Genomic DNA, 17,205 nt, shown 5'->3' with positions numbered 1-17,205 from the left:
CTTTGCCCCAGTCCTCAGCAGTCCATTCGCCATACTTTTTGCAGAAGATCAATCTGTCCCTGATGTTTTTTTGGAGAGAAGTGGCTTCTTTGCTGCCCTTCTTGACACCAGGCCATCTTCCAAAAGTCTTGGCCTCACTGTGTGTTCAGATGCGCTCACACCTGCCTGCTGCCATTCCCGAGCAAGCTCTGCACTGGTGGCACTCCGATCCCGCAGCTGATTCCTCTTTAGGAGACCATCCTGGCGTTTGCTGGACTTTCTTGGATGCCCTGAAGCCTTCTTAACAATGCAGTGGAAAGTTTTTTTCGGGATTAAGTTCATTTTCATGGCAAAGAAGGACTATGCAATTCATCTGATCACTCTTCATAACATTCTGGAGTATATGCAAATTGCTATTATAAAAACTTAAGCAGCAACTTTTCCAATTTCCAATATTTATGTTATTCTCAAAACTTTTTGCCACAACTGAACATTTTAATGTTTCACTTGCTGTGGTCAGGAATTATAAGTTTGTAAAAGTCTTAACTGGTAAAATGTGTACACGTTCTGTCACCGTAACAACTAACAATTAGGCTACATAGGCAACATCAGTCTCACATAATGTTTATCATCTGAAGTAAGTTTTATTCCTGACAACGCATCTTCTTCCAGAAAGGACAGATGAACTTGGACGAAAAGTCTTTCTTCTTTGTTTACTGTGATGTGGCTGTCTATTTTGGCGTGGCGCCTTCACATAGACAATTATAATATGAAAAGCGAGAATAAGTCCTGGATGTGAGCTACTTAAATATAATGAAGCAGACAGGAGAGACTGGACATTGTGTTGGTTTCATAAGGATTACTTCATCAGACTGAATTTTGTGTAAATCCTAATTACCACGGGATGGCAATCCCATGGCAGAAACAGGGAAACAAATGGAGTTTGGAGTTTGAACACCCAACATGTTCCATAGCTTGGCAATGTTTCTAAGATGGAAGAATCCTGTTCTCGTAACATGAGAAAAAATATTTTCAAAAGACAGGTTGCTGTCTAATAAAACACCCAGATTTTTGAATATAGAGGAAATATCAGTACATCCGTCTAGTTGCAAATTGCAATTTAAGATATTCTGTGTACTGTTTTTTGGTTCAATAAGTAATATCTCAGTCTTATCTGAATTTAACAGTAGAAAACTATTGGTCATCCAGTCTTTTACATTTTTAACACACTCTTCTAGCTTTGATAAGTTAGAAGTTTCATCTGGTCTTGTTGAAATATATAGTTGAGTATCATCAGCATAACAATGGAATCTAATCCCATATTTCCTAATAATATTACAAAAGGGGGTAACATCCTGTGGTGGACATGATGCTGCTGATGAGTAATCAAGACTAGTTTGGGAAACGTCTTCTGGTCTTTGCTTAAACTTTCTTTTTTTTTTTTTTTTCAGAGAATGTAGCACTAGTGGGCCAAACTAGTCAGTCATCAACTTATGCAGGCTCTGTCCCTGAATATGCTATTGATGGATCGTTAAACTCCTGGACCCACACTAACGAAGAGACTGACCCGTGGTGGAGAGTGGATCTGCTGAAAGTATACAATGTGAACAGGGTCACCATCACTAACAGACAGACCTTCGCTTGGAGGCTTGATGGGGCTGTGATTCGTATTGGATTCTTCCCTGACGTTTACAGCAACACAGTGTGAGGATTTTTTTTATTTTATTTTTTGGTTTTGTTTTGGTTTTTTTTTTGGTTTCTGTGGGTGAAGTGATAAATGAACACAATCAGATAACAGTGAATTGTTTTTCTGGCTGTAGATGTGGTGTGATTTCTACTCTTGCGGACGGTGCTACAGCCACTTTCTCATGCGGTGGGATGGAGGGACGTTATATGGTTGTTCATATTCCTGGAGATGGGAAGATTCTTAGTCTTACTGAAGTTGGCGTCTATGGGACTATAGCAGGGAATTCATTGTTAAAGAGCACTACATTTTAGGAGCTTACTTGAAACATAGTCTGCCAAAATTCAGGAGCAGCTGGAGGTTTGGTGTCAAAAGCATTGTCAAATTTAAAATAAAAACAAAAACCCAATGTTTTGTGTGCTTAAAGGAGGCAGCCTTATCAGCGTTGCACAACATGCGATGACAATGTAATTCTCATTGCATTATAATGTTTTTTATTAGCCTATCCAGTTAAATTAATCCATATGTGTTATTAGTTATTAAAAATATTACAGAAAAAGAGATTTTTAGAATGATATCTTTATAGTCATAGTTATCGTGCTTGGTGTGAATGGGCCTTTAAGCCGTTCACACAGAATGCATTATTTTGCTCATTTACTAGAGGGACATCTATCACCGTTGCACTTGCCTCTTGCACAAGAGAGATGCATTTGGTAATATTTAAGTACACAATTCGAATAGGGGAGAGTGGGGTGAGTTGTGCCAGTTTTTACTCAAAGTGACAGTAGTCCCTCCAATTTAAGCATGTGTATATATATTTCAGGATGTGGTGCATTCCTGGGAATAAACAGATTCAGAATTATAGCTTTCAGGAAAAAAGTTGTGCCTTTGGGGAGAATACATCGGGGTAAATTGTGCCAGTGATTATTTAAGTAGAAAAGAACATTTTAATGTCATGAACTGGAATGCTATATAAAATCAAGACAGATTCAATACAAAATTACTCATGTAATGTTTATTTGGGTACCTTACCATATTAAACTATTGGCATGTCATATTTTCTATTTTTTTCAGAAACCACAAAAATAAACTCAAATACACAATATTGTCAGGATCATAGACTTTTTTCACTGTTTTCCTAGTGTTTTCCCCAATTGTTCCTATGTTTTGGTTTCTTCCTTTGTCTCCCCCTATGGTTTAGTTTCCCTTGATTTCCCCTTATGCCCATATTTGTACTTCCCCCTAGTTACCTTGATTGTGTACACCTGTCTTGTTAAGTTGCCACTACCTTTTTCTTTAAATAGTCATTTGTTTCCAGTTTTCCCCTGGAAATTAAGACTAGTTTGGGAAACGTCTTCTGCTAAAGTAGATGACTGTATACTGGTCTTTATTGCTTAAACTTTTTTTTTTTTTCAGAGAATGTAGCACTAGTGGGCCAAACTAGTCAGTCATCAACTTATGCAGGCTCTGACCCTGAACGTGCTATTGATGGATCGTTAAACTCCTGGACCCACACTTACGATGAGACTGACCCGTGGTGGAGAGTGGATCTGCTGAAAGTATACAATGTGAACAGGGTCACCATCACTAACAGACAGACCTTCGCTTGGAGGCTTGATGGGGCTGTGATTCGTATTGGAATCTTCCCTGACGTTTACAGCAACACAGTGTGAGGATTTATTTTATTTTTTTATTTTTTTATTTTTTTTTGTTTCTGTGGGTGAAGTGATAAATGAACACAATCAGATAACAGTGAATTGTTTTTCTGGCTGTAGATGTGGTGTGATTTCTACTCTTGCGGACGGTGCTACGGCCACTTTCTCATGCGGTGGGATGGAGGGACGTTATATGGTTGTTCATATTCCTGGAGATGGGAAGATTCTTAGTCTTACTGAAGTTGGCGTCTATGGAACTATAGCAGGTAATTCATTGTTAAAGAGCACTACATTTTAGGAACTTACTTTAAACATAGTCTGCCAAAAATCAGGAGCAGTTGGAGGTTTGGTGTCAAAAGCTTTGTCAAATTTAAAATAAAAACAAAAACCCAATTTTTTGTGTGCTTAAAGGAGGCAGCCTTATCAGCGTTGCACAACATGCGATGACAATGTAATTCTCATTGCATTACAATGTTTTTTATTAGCCTATCCAGTTAAATTAATCCATATGTGTTATTAGTTATTAAAAATATTACAGAAAAAGAGATTTTTAGAAACTATTTTTAGAATGATATCTTTATAGTCATAGTTATCGTGCTTGGTGTGAACGGGCCTTTAAGCCGTTCACACAGAACACATTATTTCACTCATTTACTAGAGGGACATCTATCACCGTTGCACTTGCCTCTTGCACAAGAGACGCATTTGGTAATATTTAAGTACAAATTTCGAATAGGGGAGAGTGGGGTGAGTTGTGCCAGTTTTTACTCAAAGTGACTTTATAGTGAAGCCATGACAGTAGTCCCTCCAATTTAAGCATGTATATATATTTCAGGATGTGGTGCATTTCTGGGAATAAACAGATTCAGAATTATAGCTTTCAGGAAAAAAAGTTGTGCCTTTGGGGAGAATACATCGGGGTAAATTGTGCCAGTGATTATTTAAGTAGAAAAGAACATTTTAATGTCATGAACTGGAATGCTATATAAAATCAAGACAGATTCAATACAAAATTACTCATGTAAGGTTTATTTGGGTACGTTACCATATTAAACTATTGGCATGTCATATTTTCAATTTTTTTCAGAAAACACAAAAAAACTCAAATACACAATATTGTCAGGATCATAGACTTTTTTTCACTGTTTTCCTAGTGTTTTCCACAATTGTTCCTATGTTTTGGTTTCTTCCTTTGTCTCCCCCTATGGTTTAGTTTGCCTTGATTTCCCATTATGCCCATATTTGTACTTCCCCCTAGTTACCTTGATTGTGTACACCTATCTTGTTAAGTTGCCACTACCTTTTTCTTTAAATAGTCATTTGTTTCCGGTTTTCCCCTGGTCCGGTATTAATGTTTTATTGTGTTCTTTGGTTCCCTGGATGCCTGTCTCTTTTAAATTAAAACCTTGTTTGTTTGTTTGTTTGCTCCTGGCTCCTGCGAGTGACCCTCTGACACCTCATTCCCCGCACGGCGTTACAGATATATGATATTTGTGAATAATTGGAATGCTGTCTGTCAACAAAATGCTGTCTGTTAATTATGTAACATGAGAAAAAAGTGGCTTTTTCTGAACATTTCTGAACATCCCATTGTGACTGAGGCCACTTAAAGGTCCCATATTGTCTGAAACTGAAATTTCCTGGCTTTTTTCATGATAACTGAGGTCTAGGGGCTGTGTAACTATCATATAAGTTTCAAAACAGTCAGTCCACAGTAAAATGCACACAGCCTGCATACATTTTTTGTGCTTCTGCGCTGATTTTGAGGAGCTCCCTGATCGCTGCTTCATTCCACTTTGCACATATTTTTTCATTGTGAAGAGTCGCACAGTAACATGCATCATCTCTACAACACTGCCTTTATGGCATTTGGTTCTGGCTAATTTTCCGGAATCAGTGCGCAGTGTGAAAGGGGCTATACTAAAGCAAAAGTTACATAGCTTACATAGCTGCATTCGGTATTTGAAAAAAAAAAAAAAAAAAACATTAATTATCATTCTGAAACATCCTGTTGAGTATCACCAAGCTACAGCAGGCTAGGCTACAGCAAACATGACTGTAGTTACTTGTGGTTGTGCGTCACTAAGAAAACAACAGGCCAATCAGAAGGGAGGCTCATGAATATTATTTAGATGGGCCAAAATCGACCTCTCCTTGACAGAGTTCCTAAAAAAAGAGCTGTAAAAATATATTGAGATGGATTTTGGCACTTATACCGCAAATATATATTCTTAAGGACATCAACAACTAAAATAAACCTCTAGAAATGTGTACAATATGGGACCTTTTAAAAAAATGGTTATCCCCTGTGGGTATGTAGGTCTAGATCAGGGATGCACAACTCTGTTCCTGGAGATCTACCATCCTACACAGTTCAGCTCCAATCCTAATCAAACACCCCTGATCCAGCTTATCAATCTTTTAGGTAGCACATGCTAATTACAGGCAGCTCTGATGGAGCAGGACTGAAACTAAAATCTGCAGGTAGGTAGATCTCCGGGAACATGGTTGGGCAGTCTAGATGGTCTAGATCCGGACTACTACTTAACATCCCACTGGCACAACTTAACCCTGCTCCTTTGACACAAATCACCCCAGCCCAACAATTCTGAAATACTAGCATGATCCAGCAGTTTAGAGCTAACATTATGCAAACTATATAGACTCACTGTGTACCTTTGAAAGGCAAAAAACATAATATGTGCTTAGCTCTCATGCCACGTGTGTCACATCCCCAGACTTTCATGTTGGTTTCTCCCATTCTCCCCCGCAGTTCAGTGTGTGTTTGGTTCCTCCTTCATTGTCTCCACCTGGATGTGTAATCAGTCTGTGTATTTAAGGTGTGTGTTTTTCCCCAGTACTCTTGTCGGTCTTTGATGTTATCCTGATGTTTCCACTCCATGTTCCTGTGTCTGCCTGTTCCTATTGGATTTATTAAATGTTCGTTTTTTACTACGTCGTTGTCTGTCTGTTCGTGCCTGATCGTGACAGAAAGACCGACCTAAACAGTTTATTTTTTGCGATTTGCGTATTTTTTACCAGTCTTTTTGTTTCCATTGTGTCTCATCCATGGATTCCTTCTTCCGTCCAGAATTCATCCTCCTCCGGCTGAAGCAGGGGCAATTACCGCTCGAGGGCTACACATCAATGTTCCAGCTAGTAGCTAACAACACCAGCTACCCGGACGACGCGCTCTGTGCGTTCTATGACGCGAGCCTAAACGCATCATGCAGAGCGCCGTCGTCCGAGGACGGCCCTCGAGCCGATTTTGTCGCGTTTGTGGAGTGGACACTGGCGAGAAACAGACCCGAGTTCCCCGCCTGCTCCAAGGAGAATCTCGTCAGTGCCACTCCGGACCCAGAGCCCAGCCAGCCACCCCGACCCGCGGATTATGAGCCCTTCACAGACGGAAAGCCCGAGCCCTGAGCGACAGCAGTATGGAGTGCCGAAGGGGTCAAAACTGCTGATCAGGTGCTTGAGCCGGCCATTACATCCGCGACGGTGGAGTGCTTCGTGGAGCAAGAGAGGGCTGTAGAGAGCCCCGTCCACTGCACCACCACTGGGGGTGAGCAAGAGCACTCTGGGGACTTAATTGACTGTGTCATGGAAATGCCTATCTGCCTGGATTTCCCACCCACCCTCCCTCGTCTGCCTAGTCCTGAATCTCCGCTGGTTCCGCCCAGCCTACCTGAATCCCCGTTGTCAACCGTCTGTCCCCTTGCTCACCCTCAGCCCACCATCTGTGCGGTGGGTTCGCCGCGGGTCTGCCAGTCTCCATCGGTGTCATGGCTGGAGGATCCCTCACCATCGCCTCCAGCCTCAGAGTCCTGGACCCCGCCTCGGCCCTCCGACCCTGTGGCTCCACCCCGGCTCTCTGCTCCCTCGTCTCCGACGTCGCCCGTCGATCCACCAGCTCCACCGGGCTCCATCGCCTCTCCGGCTCCGCCCTGGTCAGTCGTCGCCCCACCTTCGCCTCTGGACTATACTCCTCCGGCTGTGCCTCGTCGCTCCGTCCCACCGGCTCATTGGACCTCCTCCCTCCCGAGGGCACAGCCTCAGCCCTCTGTCGCTCCGGCTCCGCCGCGGATCTCCGGATCTCCATCTCCGCCTTGGTCGCCAGAGCCTTGGGTTCCGCCTTGGCCCTCCGGATCCGCGTTGTCACCCAAGATCTTCGGCTTTCCGTCTCTGCCTCGGGCTCTCCCACCACCTGCTCCGCCTCTGTCGGTCGGCCCCATGGAGTCGTCAGGCCCTTCCTCCACCATGGCTCCTCCCTCCATCGGCTCCACCGTGTCATTCCATCATGGCTGCGTTCTGGGTCCCACCTGGCTCCTCCTGCTCCAGCCCCCTCCTGTCACCTCCTTGGCTCCTCCCTCTGTCATCTCCTCCTTGGACATTTCTGTCACCATTCTGGACTCCATCTTTTGCCCTCCTCCCGGGAGTCCGTCCTCCGCCGAAACCCCCTCCTAAGACTGTTTGTTGTTTCCTGTTTGTCGGCGTGAGGACACGCCTTCCGGGAGGGGGAGGTAATGTCACATCCCCGGACTTTCATGTTGGTTTCTCCCATTCTCCCCCGCAGTTCAGTGTGTGTTTGGTTCCACCTTCATTGTCTCCACCTGGATGTGTAATCAGTCTGTGTATTTAAGGTGTGTGTTTTTCCCCAGTACTCTTGTCGGTCTTTGATGTTATCCTGATGTTTCCACTCCATGTTCCTGTGTCTGCCTGTTCCTATTTGATTTATGAAATATTCGTTTTTTACTACGTGGTTGTTCGTCTGTTCCTACCTGATCGTGATAACGTGTCTCTCTTCTTTAGGGGATGGGTAAATTAGATGGCTCTTCAAAAGTATGTGGTCACATGACCAATTTCTTCTAGAAACAATGGGTGGAGCTACTTCCTCCTTGGCACAAATCACCCCACTCTCCCTATAGTTTTTCAGCCATTTTGGCAGCACTACAACCTACAATCCCTGCCGGACCTGAGACTTAAGCCCGCGACCTTTGGGTTACACATGTTGACAGATTAAATAAGGTCTTCACTATATGAAATAAATGTGCATTGATTCGTAAAGTTACTAAAGTTATTCAGTCAAGGACGGCAGCAGATTTATTGCACAGATCTAATATATTTTTCAAAGCATTAAATTAGTTTCAGTAAATCCAGCAGGAGACTGTAGGCCTATTTTACGGCAGTAACGTTCCTTGTTTAACTGATTTGGATGTACTTAGAAAGCCACTTTAAAAGAATGTAATGCTGGATGCTGTTTTTATAATCGATCAAAAAAGAAACTTCCGTTTGAATTTGAATGAATCTCATTCAAATTGTTCATAAACATATGGGCCACATGATGACAGATGTGTATTAATTTTCCAGATAATCTGGCAGTAGGAGGACCTAAACAAAAAGTTAATTTATTCACATATTTAAATAGTTGAATGTTTTCGTTGTTTAGGTCCCGATTTAAGAAAATCATTTGTGAAGATGCAGTTTAACTCCAGAGATTTGACAGACCCTTCAATAGCAGAAAATGTTCTGAAACAGGTGAGAGAAAGCAACACCTTCAACTTACATTATTACTGTGAAGTACCAGCAGCTCTAGTTTTGTTTCTTGCTTTTTTACAGACTTTGTAGTCTTGTGGAATGAAATACAATGAAAGCCTTTAATATGGATGTGGCAAGGGGGGCGTGGTCCGGCAGAGCTGGCAGCGGGAGAGAAGGTTGGGAGACAAGCGGTGAGTAAGTAGGTCAAGTGCAAATTATTAACACCTGTGTTTGATTGCAGTAATTGGCATGGAGAGACTGCTTATAAGGAGAACAAAGAGAGAGACCAGATAGTAAGAGACCAGCAAGAGAGAGACTGGAGGTGCCTCGTCAGGCTGAGGAAAAGAGCCACGTCCAGAACTTTGTGTTGGAGAGAAATTTACTTTTTGAAAAGTCGCCGTGGGCGCAATTATTGTTTCTTTTTGTTTAAAAGAGCGAATAAAGCCTGGTTCTCTCTACCACCGACCTGCCCTCTTCCTTCATTCATCTGAACCTCTACCACAATGGACTTTTATTTAGAATTTTTGTGATTTACACATGAAATGAGTGCTACATATACTATATACTGTATATCATTGTAGATTTATTTATCATTGTGTATTTATTTATCTTTGCCCATTTTTATTACTCCATGTAACACAACTTTTACTAATAACCCGATATTGCTCTAGGGTTGCTTTATCAATAATATAATGGTGTTTTAATCAGGGTTTACACTGATATTATGAAACTTATTTTAGACATTAAGATTTGAATTTGTCACCACACTCAGATTATTTTAGTTTTCATATGTTATATTTAGTTGGCATCTCTTCTGGCTGACAGAGGATTTGCAAACGTGACACTGCGTTGGTCTCAAACCCCTAAACAGGTGATTCAGAAAGTGAACCCTAAAGGTAAATCTGTTCTCAAACTATATAGTATTTTTTTAATTAGCTGCACAAATAGGAATGATTAAAAATTATTATGTGATTTAACATGCAAATGTGTTTTATTTACAGGTCGTTGTGGTAATAGTAAATAACACGCTGGAAATCAACAATGGCTTTGACACACTAAATTCACATTCATTAGTGACAATGATTCGGGGTTTTAATTGCAAATCTGACAAAACTTTTTTCCCATAATGTTATGTTTTACAAAATAAAAACTCTTATAGATCTTGTGCTTCACTGTTAGGCTACTGTTTAAAACTATTTAACATCTTGTAAATGTGTAATGTTAACATAAAGCATTAGAAAATAGATATATAATTATAATGAAAATAAGTTGTCGAATTCACATTCTTAAAACCCACAGGTGTAATAAAACTTTAATGTTGTTTTTTTCTGTAGATTCACTTCTACTTTTAATTGAATCACTGTTGGTGGGATGAACAAGTTCTTGTGAGGGGAATGACAATAGTGCAACAGCCGTTGGTTAGAAAATGTTTGTATTAAAATGTTATTTTTTATTTTGCTTTCTACTGACGGAAGCACCACTTCAGTGGCTATTTTCTTCAAAAAAGCACATTTCGACGAAGTAAGCAACTTTCTAAACAAACAAGATTTGTATTTTCCTTAGAAGGGATTAGGTTTATTCATCCCTGACTGAAAACAATACACAGATAGGCCTGCTTCTTTCGGTTTGTAGTCAGACAAACAGACAAATAATTAAGACATTCTGTCGCTACTGACTTCTTTCTGAGTGATCATTTTACATATGTAGCCGAAATCACAGCACAGATGTTGTTTTTATTATATGTATCCAATGATTTTGTCAGAAGACATCAACGTTATAAATCAGCTTGGAAGTGATGACTCAGGGGCCTTTGCCTGACAACAGAAACAAAAAATGCAAATGATAACAGCTTTAGTTACAATCTGGCTGTGTTAAAATACAGTGTGTGAGCACAGAGTAGAAAGGAAAGGACTAACACTAATCGAAATATGACATGAAGTCATAAATATGGTAAACAATGCATGATATTTAACCAATTGTCCAGCAGGTGGCCTCTACAACTCTACAGAAATGTGAGAAGAAATACATAAACTCCCAAAACAAATCAGTGTTTGTCTGTCTACAGCTAGTGGTCCTGATTCTGGATTCACTCTCATAAGTCCAAGTGTTATTGACATTTAACGTGCTCGACTCCAGAATTAAATTAAACCACATATATAACCTATAAATGTGTGGTGTCCGGTTATAATTATTAAAAAGAAGTCACTCATCTTAGTTCATTATGATCTCACAGAGATGCATTGTAATCAGTGAAGTTTGAACTTCGAACCTCTTTTATTTACGTCGCATCTAAGTTGTTATAATGAGATGATTCGTGCTGAACACAATAATGTTACCTTAACAAAAACTCCACTGATTTTAACACCTCTGATTCAAGAAATCAACAGATATGTGCGTGATTGGCTACTACTCATCGCAGCAAAAACACATTGAAACGGATACCGATCTCAAGAAGGCGCACTACATAGTTTGCTAAATCTGCAGTTAAATGCCAATATTACAGCTGTCCCTGGTGAAAAAAAAAAACAGCTAAAACCAGTCTAGACTGGCTGGCTGGTTTTAGCTGGTCAGGCTGGGAAACCACCAGCTAAAACCAGCTACTTCCAGCTTAAACCAGGTAAGACCAGCCAACCAGCCTAGGCTGGTTTTAGCTGTTTATTTCAGCAGGGGTAACTGAGGGTGCTATTGGTTTCATAGCACCCCCATAGAACCGGGCTAAATTATACGTCCTGATTTGTTTATTATATAGTCTATATCTCTGTGAGAGTGGATGTGTTCTCCATGATGTGTTCTCCATCAAAACTCCATAACTGCCGGCGGGTCCAGAGTCTGGTTTTATTCAGCCAGCTGGCTTCTCCAGAACAAATCATGAGCATCGATAGGCTGATGTGACATCTCCACATCAAGGTTGGTGCCTTTGCTTAAAGCAACACTAAGTAACTTTCCCCTCAATGCTCCCTCTACAGGTTAGAAGCGGAATTGTCCATTACCGCTGTCATAAATAATTTAGCCTACCGTCGTGTCACATGCACATTATTTGTTTGGAGGCTATCTAGGACCGGCTTTGGAAATAACGATGTCCAGTGACAAGGTAGAGTATGTTGTATGACTTTATAAAAGTATGAAAACCTGTTGTGAAGCCTACCGTAAAGCAAGTCGCATTTGTAGTATTAGTATTTGAGCATCCAAACTGCGACCCGACGACCCAAACTTACATAGTGCTGTTATGGCTGATAGAGGGTCGCAAAGCGAATACGAAAGTGCCGTTTCACCCTGTTATGAGTTGATGAACCACCGACATGAGTTTGGAAACATTATTTTAAGGTAAAAAAAGTTACTTAGTGGGGCTTTAAATTGATCAGTTCACGTGAAAGTCTTTTGGATGATGAAAATGGAATTGCTTTTTAAGATTGGCCAAGTTAGAGAGACTATCAAATAAACCACATCTTATTTCTTCGTTTTTCTTCGCTTACAGCTCATGAAAGTCAAAAAATATTAAAATATTTCCCAAGATCAACCAGAAAAAGGATTTATAAAACAAAAAGATTCAAGTTCTTTTGAGTATGTTCACTTATGCACTTAATACTTTGTTGGGGCTCCTTTAACACAACTGACAGCATCTATGCGGTAAACATTGAAATGATCAGCCTGTGGCACTGCTGAGGCACTATTGAACCTTCAGATCATCTGTATATTATTGGATTGACTGTTTCTATTGAAAATATCCCATAAATTCTATATGGGGTTCAGGTCAGGCATGCTGGCTGGCCAATCAGGCACAGTCAGCAAACCATTTGAAATTGGTTTTGGCACTGTGTGCAGGTGCTAAAGTCCTGCTTAAAAAGGAAATCAGCATCTTCATAAAGCTTGTCAGCAGTTGGAGGCATAAAATGCTCCAAAATCTCCTAGAAGATGGTTGCATTTACATTGGAATTGATAAATACAGTGGACCAACACCAGCAGGCCGCACGACACCCCAAATCATCACTGACTTTAGAAACATCACATTGGACTTCAAGGAACTTAGATTCTGTGCTGCTCCAGTTTTCCTCCAAACTCTGGGACCATGATTTCAACATGACATGCACAATTTACTTCTGTCTGAAAAGAGAACTTTGGACCACTTAGCAACAGTCCAGTTCAGTCCAGATGTTTCTGATGTTGTTTCTGTTTCAGAAGTGCACCATTTAAAAGTAAGTGTTCGTGCTGCCCTAAATTTTGAAGTTTACTCAACTCAAAATACATGTTTTCATGTAGTACAACTTAACATTTCATGTTGACTAAACTTAAAATTTTAAGGCAGCATGAACTTTTTTTTTTTTTTTTTTTTTTTTTAACAGTGGATTGGTAGACCTTTTCCTGAAGACGTCTGAGCATTTTGACTCTTGATGCTCTGAATCCGGCTTCTGTCCACTCTTTGGAAGCTCTCCCAAGTGTTTAAATTGGCTTTGCTTGACAGTATTCTCTAGCTTGCGGTCATCCCTGTTGTGTGTGCATATTTTCCTACCCAGTTTCTTCCTTCCAGTCAACTTTGCATTTAATATGCTTTGATACAGCACTCTGTGAACAGCCACCCCTTTCAGTAATGACCTTCTGTGACTTACCCTCTTTGTGGAGGCTGTCTATGATTGTCTCCTGGACCATTGCAGAGTCAGCAGTCTTCCCCATTATTGTGGCTTCAAAGAACAAGAGATACCCTACTTCATGAGCTGTAAGCTCTAATCATCATCAAAAAAAAAAAAAAAAAAAAAAAAGTTGAAATGTTTTAAGTTACATGTAATGAGTCTAGAATATAAAAAAAGTTTCAAATTTTTTTTCATGATATTTAATTTTTTTTTGAGACGTACCTGTTTGTCTATAGAAAAGGGAGGAGGTAAAAGATTTAGTAGTAAAAGTAGTACAATGTAAATGTCCAAATAAGCAAAAAAGCTGCTTATTTGAAGCTTATTTGTTTGTCTGTTTTGCACTTGGTTTGGGAGCAACGTGATAGTGATAGAATATCTGTGCTGAACCACATATGTGTTTTGCAGTTCTTTAACTCTTTGCTGGGTCATTTTAAGTATTTAACCCCTTAGAGTTCCTGTCAAACTTAACTCAATGCAAAACGTTCCGCTGGTGGAACGTTGGAACACTAAGGGGTTAACAATCTTTCATGATCTTTGAAATGGTTTTAACTTTACAGTAGTAATATTTCTGTTTCAATGAATAATTCAAGTAACACAAATGATTATTTAGTGGTGTAATGATTTTTTTTAGCATTGAACTGAGCTGATTATCATTGTATAACGACAGTTTTACTACAAGTGTCATTTGACGAAATCTGTTCCTTTTGCGTCACGAAGAAATAATCAAACATATAATTAATATAACAACAAATAAGTTTATGATATACATCACAATACTATGCATTCTTTAATCAATATTACATAAAATAATATTTGACTTAAAAAAAAAAAAAACTGTTTAAATTGCATTTATGCTGGTAAGGGTAAGGTTTCTTGCCTGTTCCTCACTAGGATTTTTCTTTTGCAGTTAAACATCTAGGCAAAAATCATATTATTCTAAATACAATCTCATTGTTAAGCATTGTTTTTGGCATGAGTGTATTTTTTTGTCTATAAAATATTATAACATGTCAGCCCTGTTACCCTCATCAAAAAAAAAATAAATAAAAAAATTCAAAATAATTAATACATTCAAATGACATCACTTCTAGGAGGTTGCATCATCTCTGAACCAGGTTTCCAACACTTTAAACACAAGCATGTTTCTCTCAATCCTCTATAATGTTCTACTTTGGATGATTTATCGGGTTTGGCTGATGGGGGTCATGCAGTGTCAATACTGTTACCATTTTTAACATGTAAATTTAAACAATTATTTATTATAAATATAATCAATATTTACAAGTAACACCCTTTCAAAGTGTTCATAATGTGCTTTGTGAACTTGACTATTAGCAAGCAATTAGCTAATTTGTTTGAAATGGTCAAACCTGTTACTGTCAGGCCTGTTACTTTTTAGGGTAGCAGGTTTTGACATAGATTAGGTGTCATTGTTTTTTAAAGATTATCTGTGCAAAACGTAGAGATTTCAGAGGTCACCCCCAGGTGTATTATTGAGCGAATGCCTATATCATTCAGTGGCATATGAGCATCAGTTACATTTTTGGTTAGTATTGTTACTATAACAGTTGTTGTTGTTGTTAATGACCAAATGGTTTTTCCATTGCAACATTAACTATATTTGGATTTTAACCCATTTTTAACATGTCCCTATAAAATATACATATGTTCCTTACTGGCATGTGGTCACCCTCTAAAATCTAAAGGATGTTTTTGGTCAACTGAATTACAAATATAAAATTATGTTAAGAATATATAATTTATAATTTTATACAATCCCACTTAACATTATTTGTATCTTTCCTGCCATTCAGTAATCACAGTAAGCTTTGGTCTTTGTTACTTTAACATACTGTAATTTGAAAGCTGAGATTTTGTTTTTCATTTAATCACGATTTTTTTTCTTCCTCTATACTACTAGTTACAGCATTAATGAACATTAGAAGGTGTTGAGGAAAACGCAGCAACTTCCTGAAATGAATCATGTCTCATTTAATGACTCAAATACTGTTTCAACTGTGGAAATGTCAACAAAACAGCTTTTAAACAACAATAATATTAATATAACTTAACTTGACATTTATTTAAAGAAGCCATTCAATTCCATAAACTCAATAGTTAAGAAGTACTTTGCTAAATATATGCACTTTAGTCTATTACACATTCTTTTTATATTTGAACTTAATCTGTTGACTTCATTACTAACGCATGTTTAAAAAAATCATATGTTTTAAGTGTTTATGTTTTGACAATAAAGAGTCTTAACCACAATTTCTACAAACTCTTACAAGGCATTTTTGTTACAATAAGGGAACATAATTATGTTTAAAAAATGATTCACATGTAATTCGAGGAGCTTACCTGAATACAGATAATAATAAAGATACAAAAATCTTGAGATTGCTATATAGAGGCTCCACTGCACACCCTTACTCAGCACATACATTTATTTGATGTTAACTATGAGTGGAAATGAGATGCTATCATCTTTTATGATTATTAACTAAAATGTGTAGCTCAAACAACTATATTTACATGAGAAATGGGTCTGAGGGGAGGAGAGATGAGGTTGGTCATGTGATTTAAACAGATGGTCCAGTCCTCTATAAAGCTGATGTAACCTACACTCTCCATGCTACAAGAAGCTAAGAAACCTTTAATCAACCATGATGAAGCTTTACAAGTGTCTGTGGATCTTACTGGGTAACGTACAATGTATCTGCCAATTTTACTAGACTGACAGGAATATTAACTTTTCTGTTTGTAGTTGCACTCGCCTTGCTCTCTGCTCTCTCTTACAGCATATTGTAAAGCTTTTCCTCTTAATTTCTTGCTAAAGAGACCTAAATATCCTAGTTTAGTTGCTAGTTTTATGCACTGATGCTTGTCTCTAATAAAGCTTTTTTTTTTTTTTTTTAAATGACACGTTTTATCATGGTGTTATTATTGCAGAATGTACTTTGGAACATTAACTTATGAATATTTTACGTTTTTGAAACAAGTCTCTTCTGCTCACAAAGGCTGCATTTATTTGATAAAGAATGCAGTGAAAATAGTAAAATGTTAAACCCTTATTACAATCTAAGAAAGTTTTCTGCTGTGGTGCAAAGCTGCATTTTCAGCATCATTACTTCAGGCTTCAGTGTCACATGATCCTTCAGAAATCAATCTAATATGTTGATTTGCAGCTTAAGAAACATTTCTGATTATTGTCAATGTTGAAAACAATTGAGCTTCTTCATTTTTCATGTAAACTGTGATGCATTTTATTTGCAAGTTTTTTGATCAACTGAGATTTCAAAAGAACAGCATTTATTTGAAATGTAAATCTTTTGTATCATTGTGAACGTTTTTACTGTCCCCTTTAATCAATTTAAAGGAGAACTCCGGTGTGATATTGACCTAAAGTGTATTGAATCATGATACCGAGTGTAAACGTACCTTGCATATCTCATCTCGTCTTGTCCACTGCTGTCCGAAATCTGGGGTCAGTTAGCCGATGCTCACAACAGCTTGTCAATGAGATCAATGGGGCATCGAAGCAGTCATGTAAATAAATCACTGTTTTACGCCATTTACGAGGCACAAAGTAGCGCCACACTTCATCGGTAGACTTCCAAGGGCCCCGACATTTAAAACGCGACATTGAAAACTCATAAAAAGCACCGGTAGTTTATTTACGAGAAGATTTATACAGACAGTAACTTCAAGGAGTTTAGCGATC

At 38.8% G+C, this 17,205-nt stretch overlaps 2 protein-coding genes across 4 annotated transcripts in view; both read left to right on the top strand.

Moving 5' to 3' along the window:
• The window catches only part of LOC141331460 (fucolectin-5-like), a 71,349-nt gene extending 61,451 nt beyond the window's left edge, over positions 1-9,898 (top strand). Inside the window, exons 3-9 of one of the 3 annotated variants that reach the window (XM_073836509.1) lie at positions 1,431-1,683; positions 1,800-3,332; positions 3,439-3,584; positions 8,768-8,856; positions 8,938-9,032; positions 9,098-9,752; positions 9,858-9,898. In XM_073836509.1, the coding sequence (XP_073692610.1) occupies positions 1,431-1,683; positions 1,800-1,977 (431 nt within the window). In that variant the 3' untranslated portion in view covers positions 1,978-3,332; positions 3,439-3,584; positions 8,768-8,856; ... (1 more) ...; positions 9,098-9,752; positions 9,858-9,898. Of the gene's footprint in view, positions 1-1,430; positions 1,684-1,799; positions 3,333-3,438; positions 3,585-8,767; positions 8,857-8,937; positions 9,753-9,857 lie in introns of all 3 variants that reach the window. The other 2 variants (XM_073836510.1, XM_073836508.1) reach the window with 2 other exon arrangements.
• The window catches only part of LOC141331742 (uncharacterized), a 34,408-nt gene continuing 20,699 nt past the window's right edge, over positions 3,497-17,205 (top strand). The window contains exon 1 of the mRNA XM_073836771.1: positions 3,497-3,584. Coding sequence (XP_073692872.1) covers positions 3,497-3,584 — 88 coding nt within the window. The remainder of the gene's footprint in view (positions 3,585-17,205) is intronic.

Source organism: Garra rufa, chromosome 3, assembly GCF_049309525.1.
Source record: "Garra rufa chromosome 3, GarRuf1.0, whole genome shotgun sequence".
In the NCBI taxonomy this organism is placed as follows: Eukaryota; Metazoa; Chordata; class Actinopteri; order Cypriniformes; family Cyprinidae; genus Garra; species Garra rufa.
The sequence above is the reverse complement of the archived record's forward strand: the minus strand, read 5'-3'. Positions and strand labels throughout refer to the sequence as shown.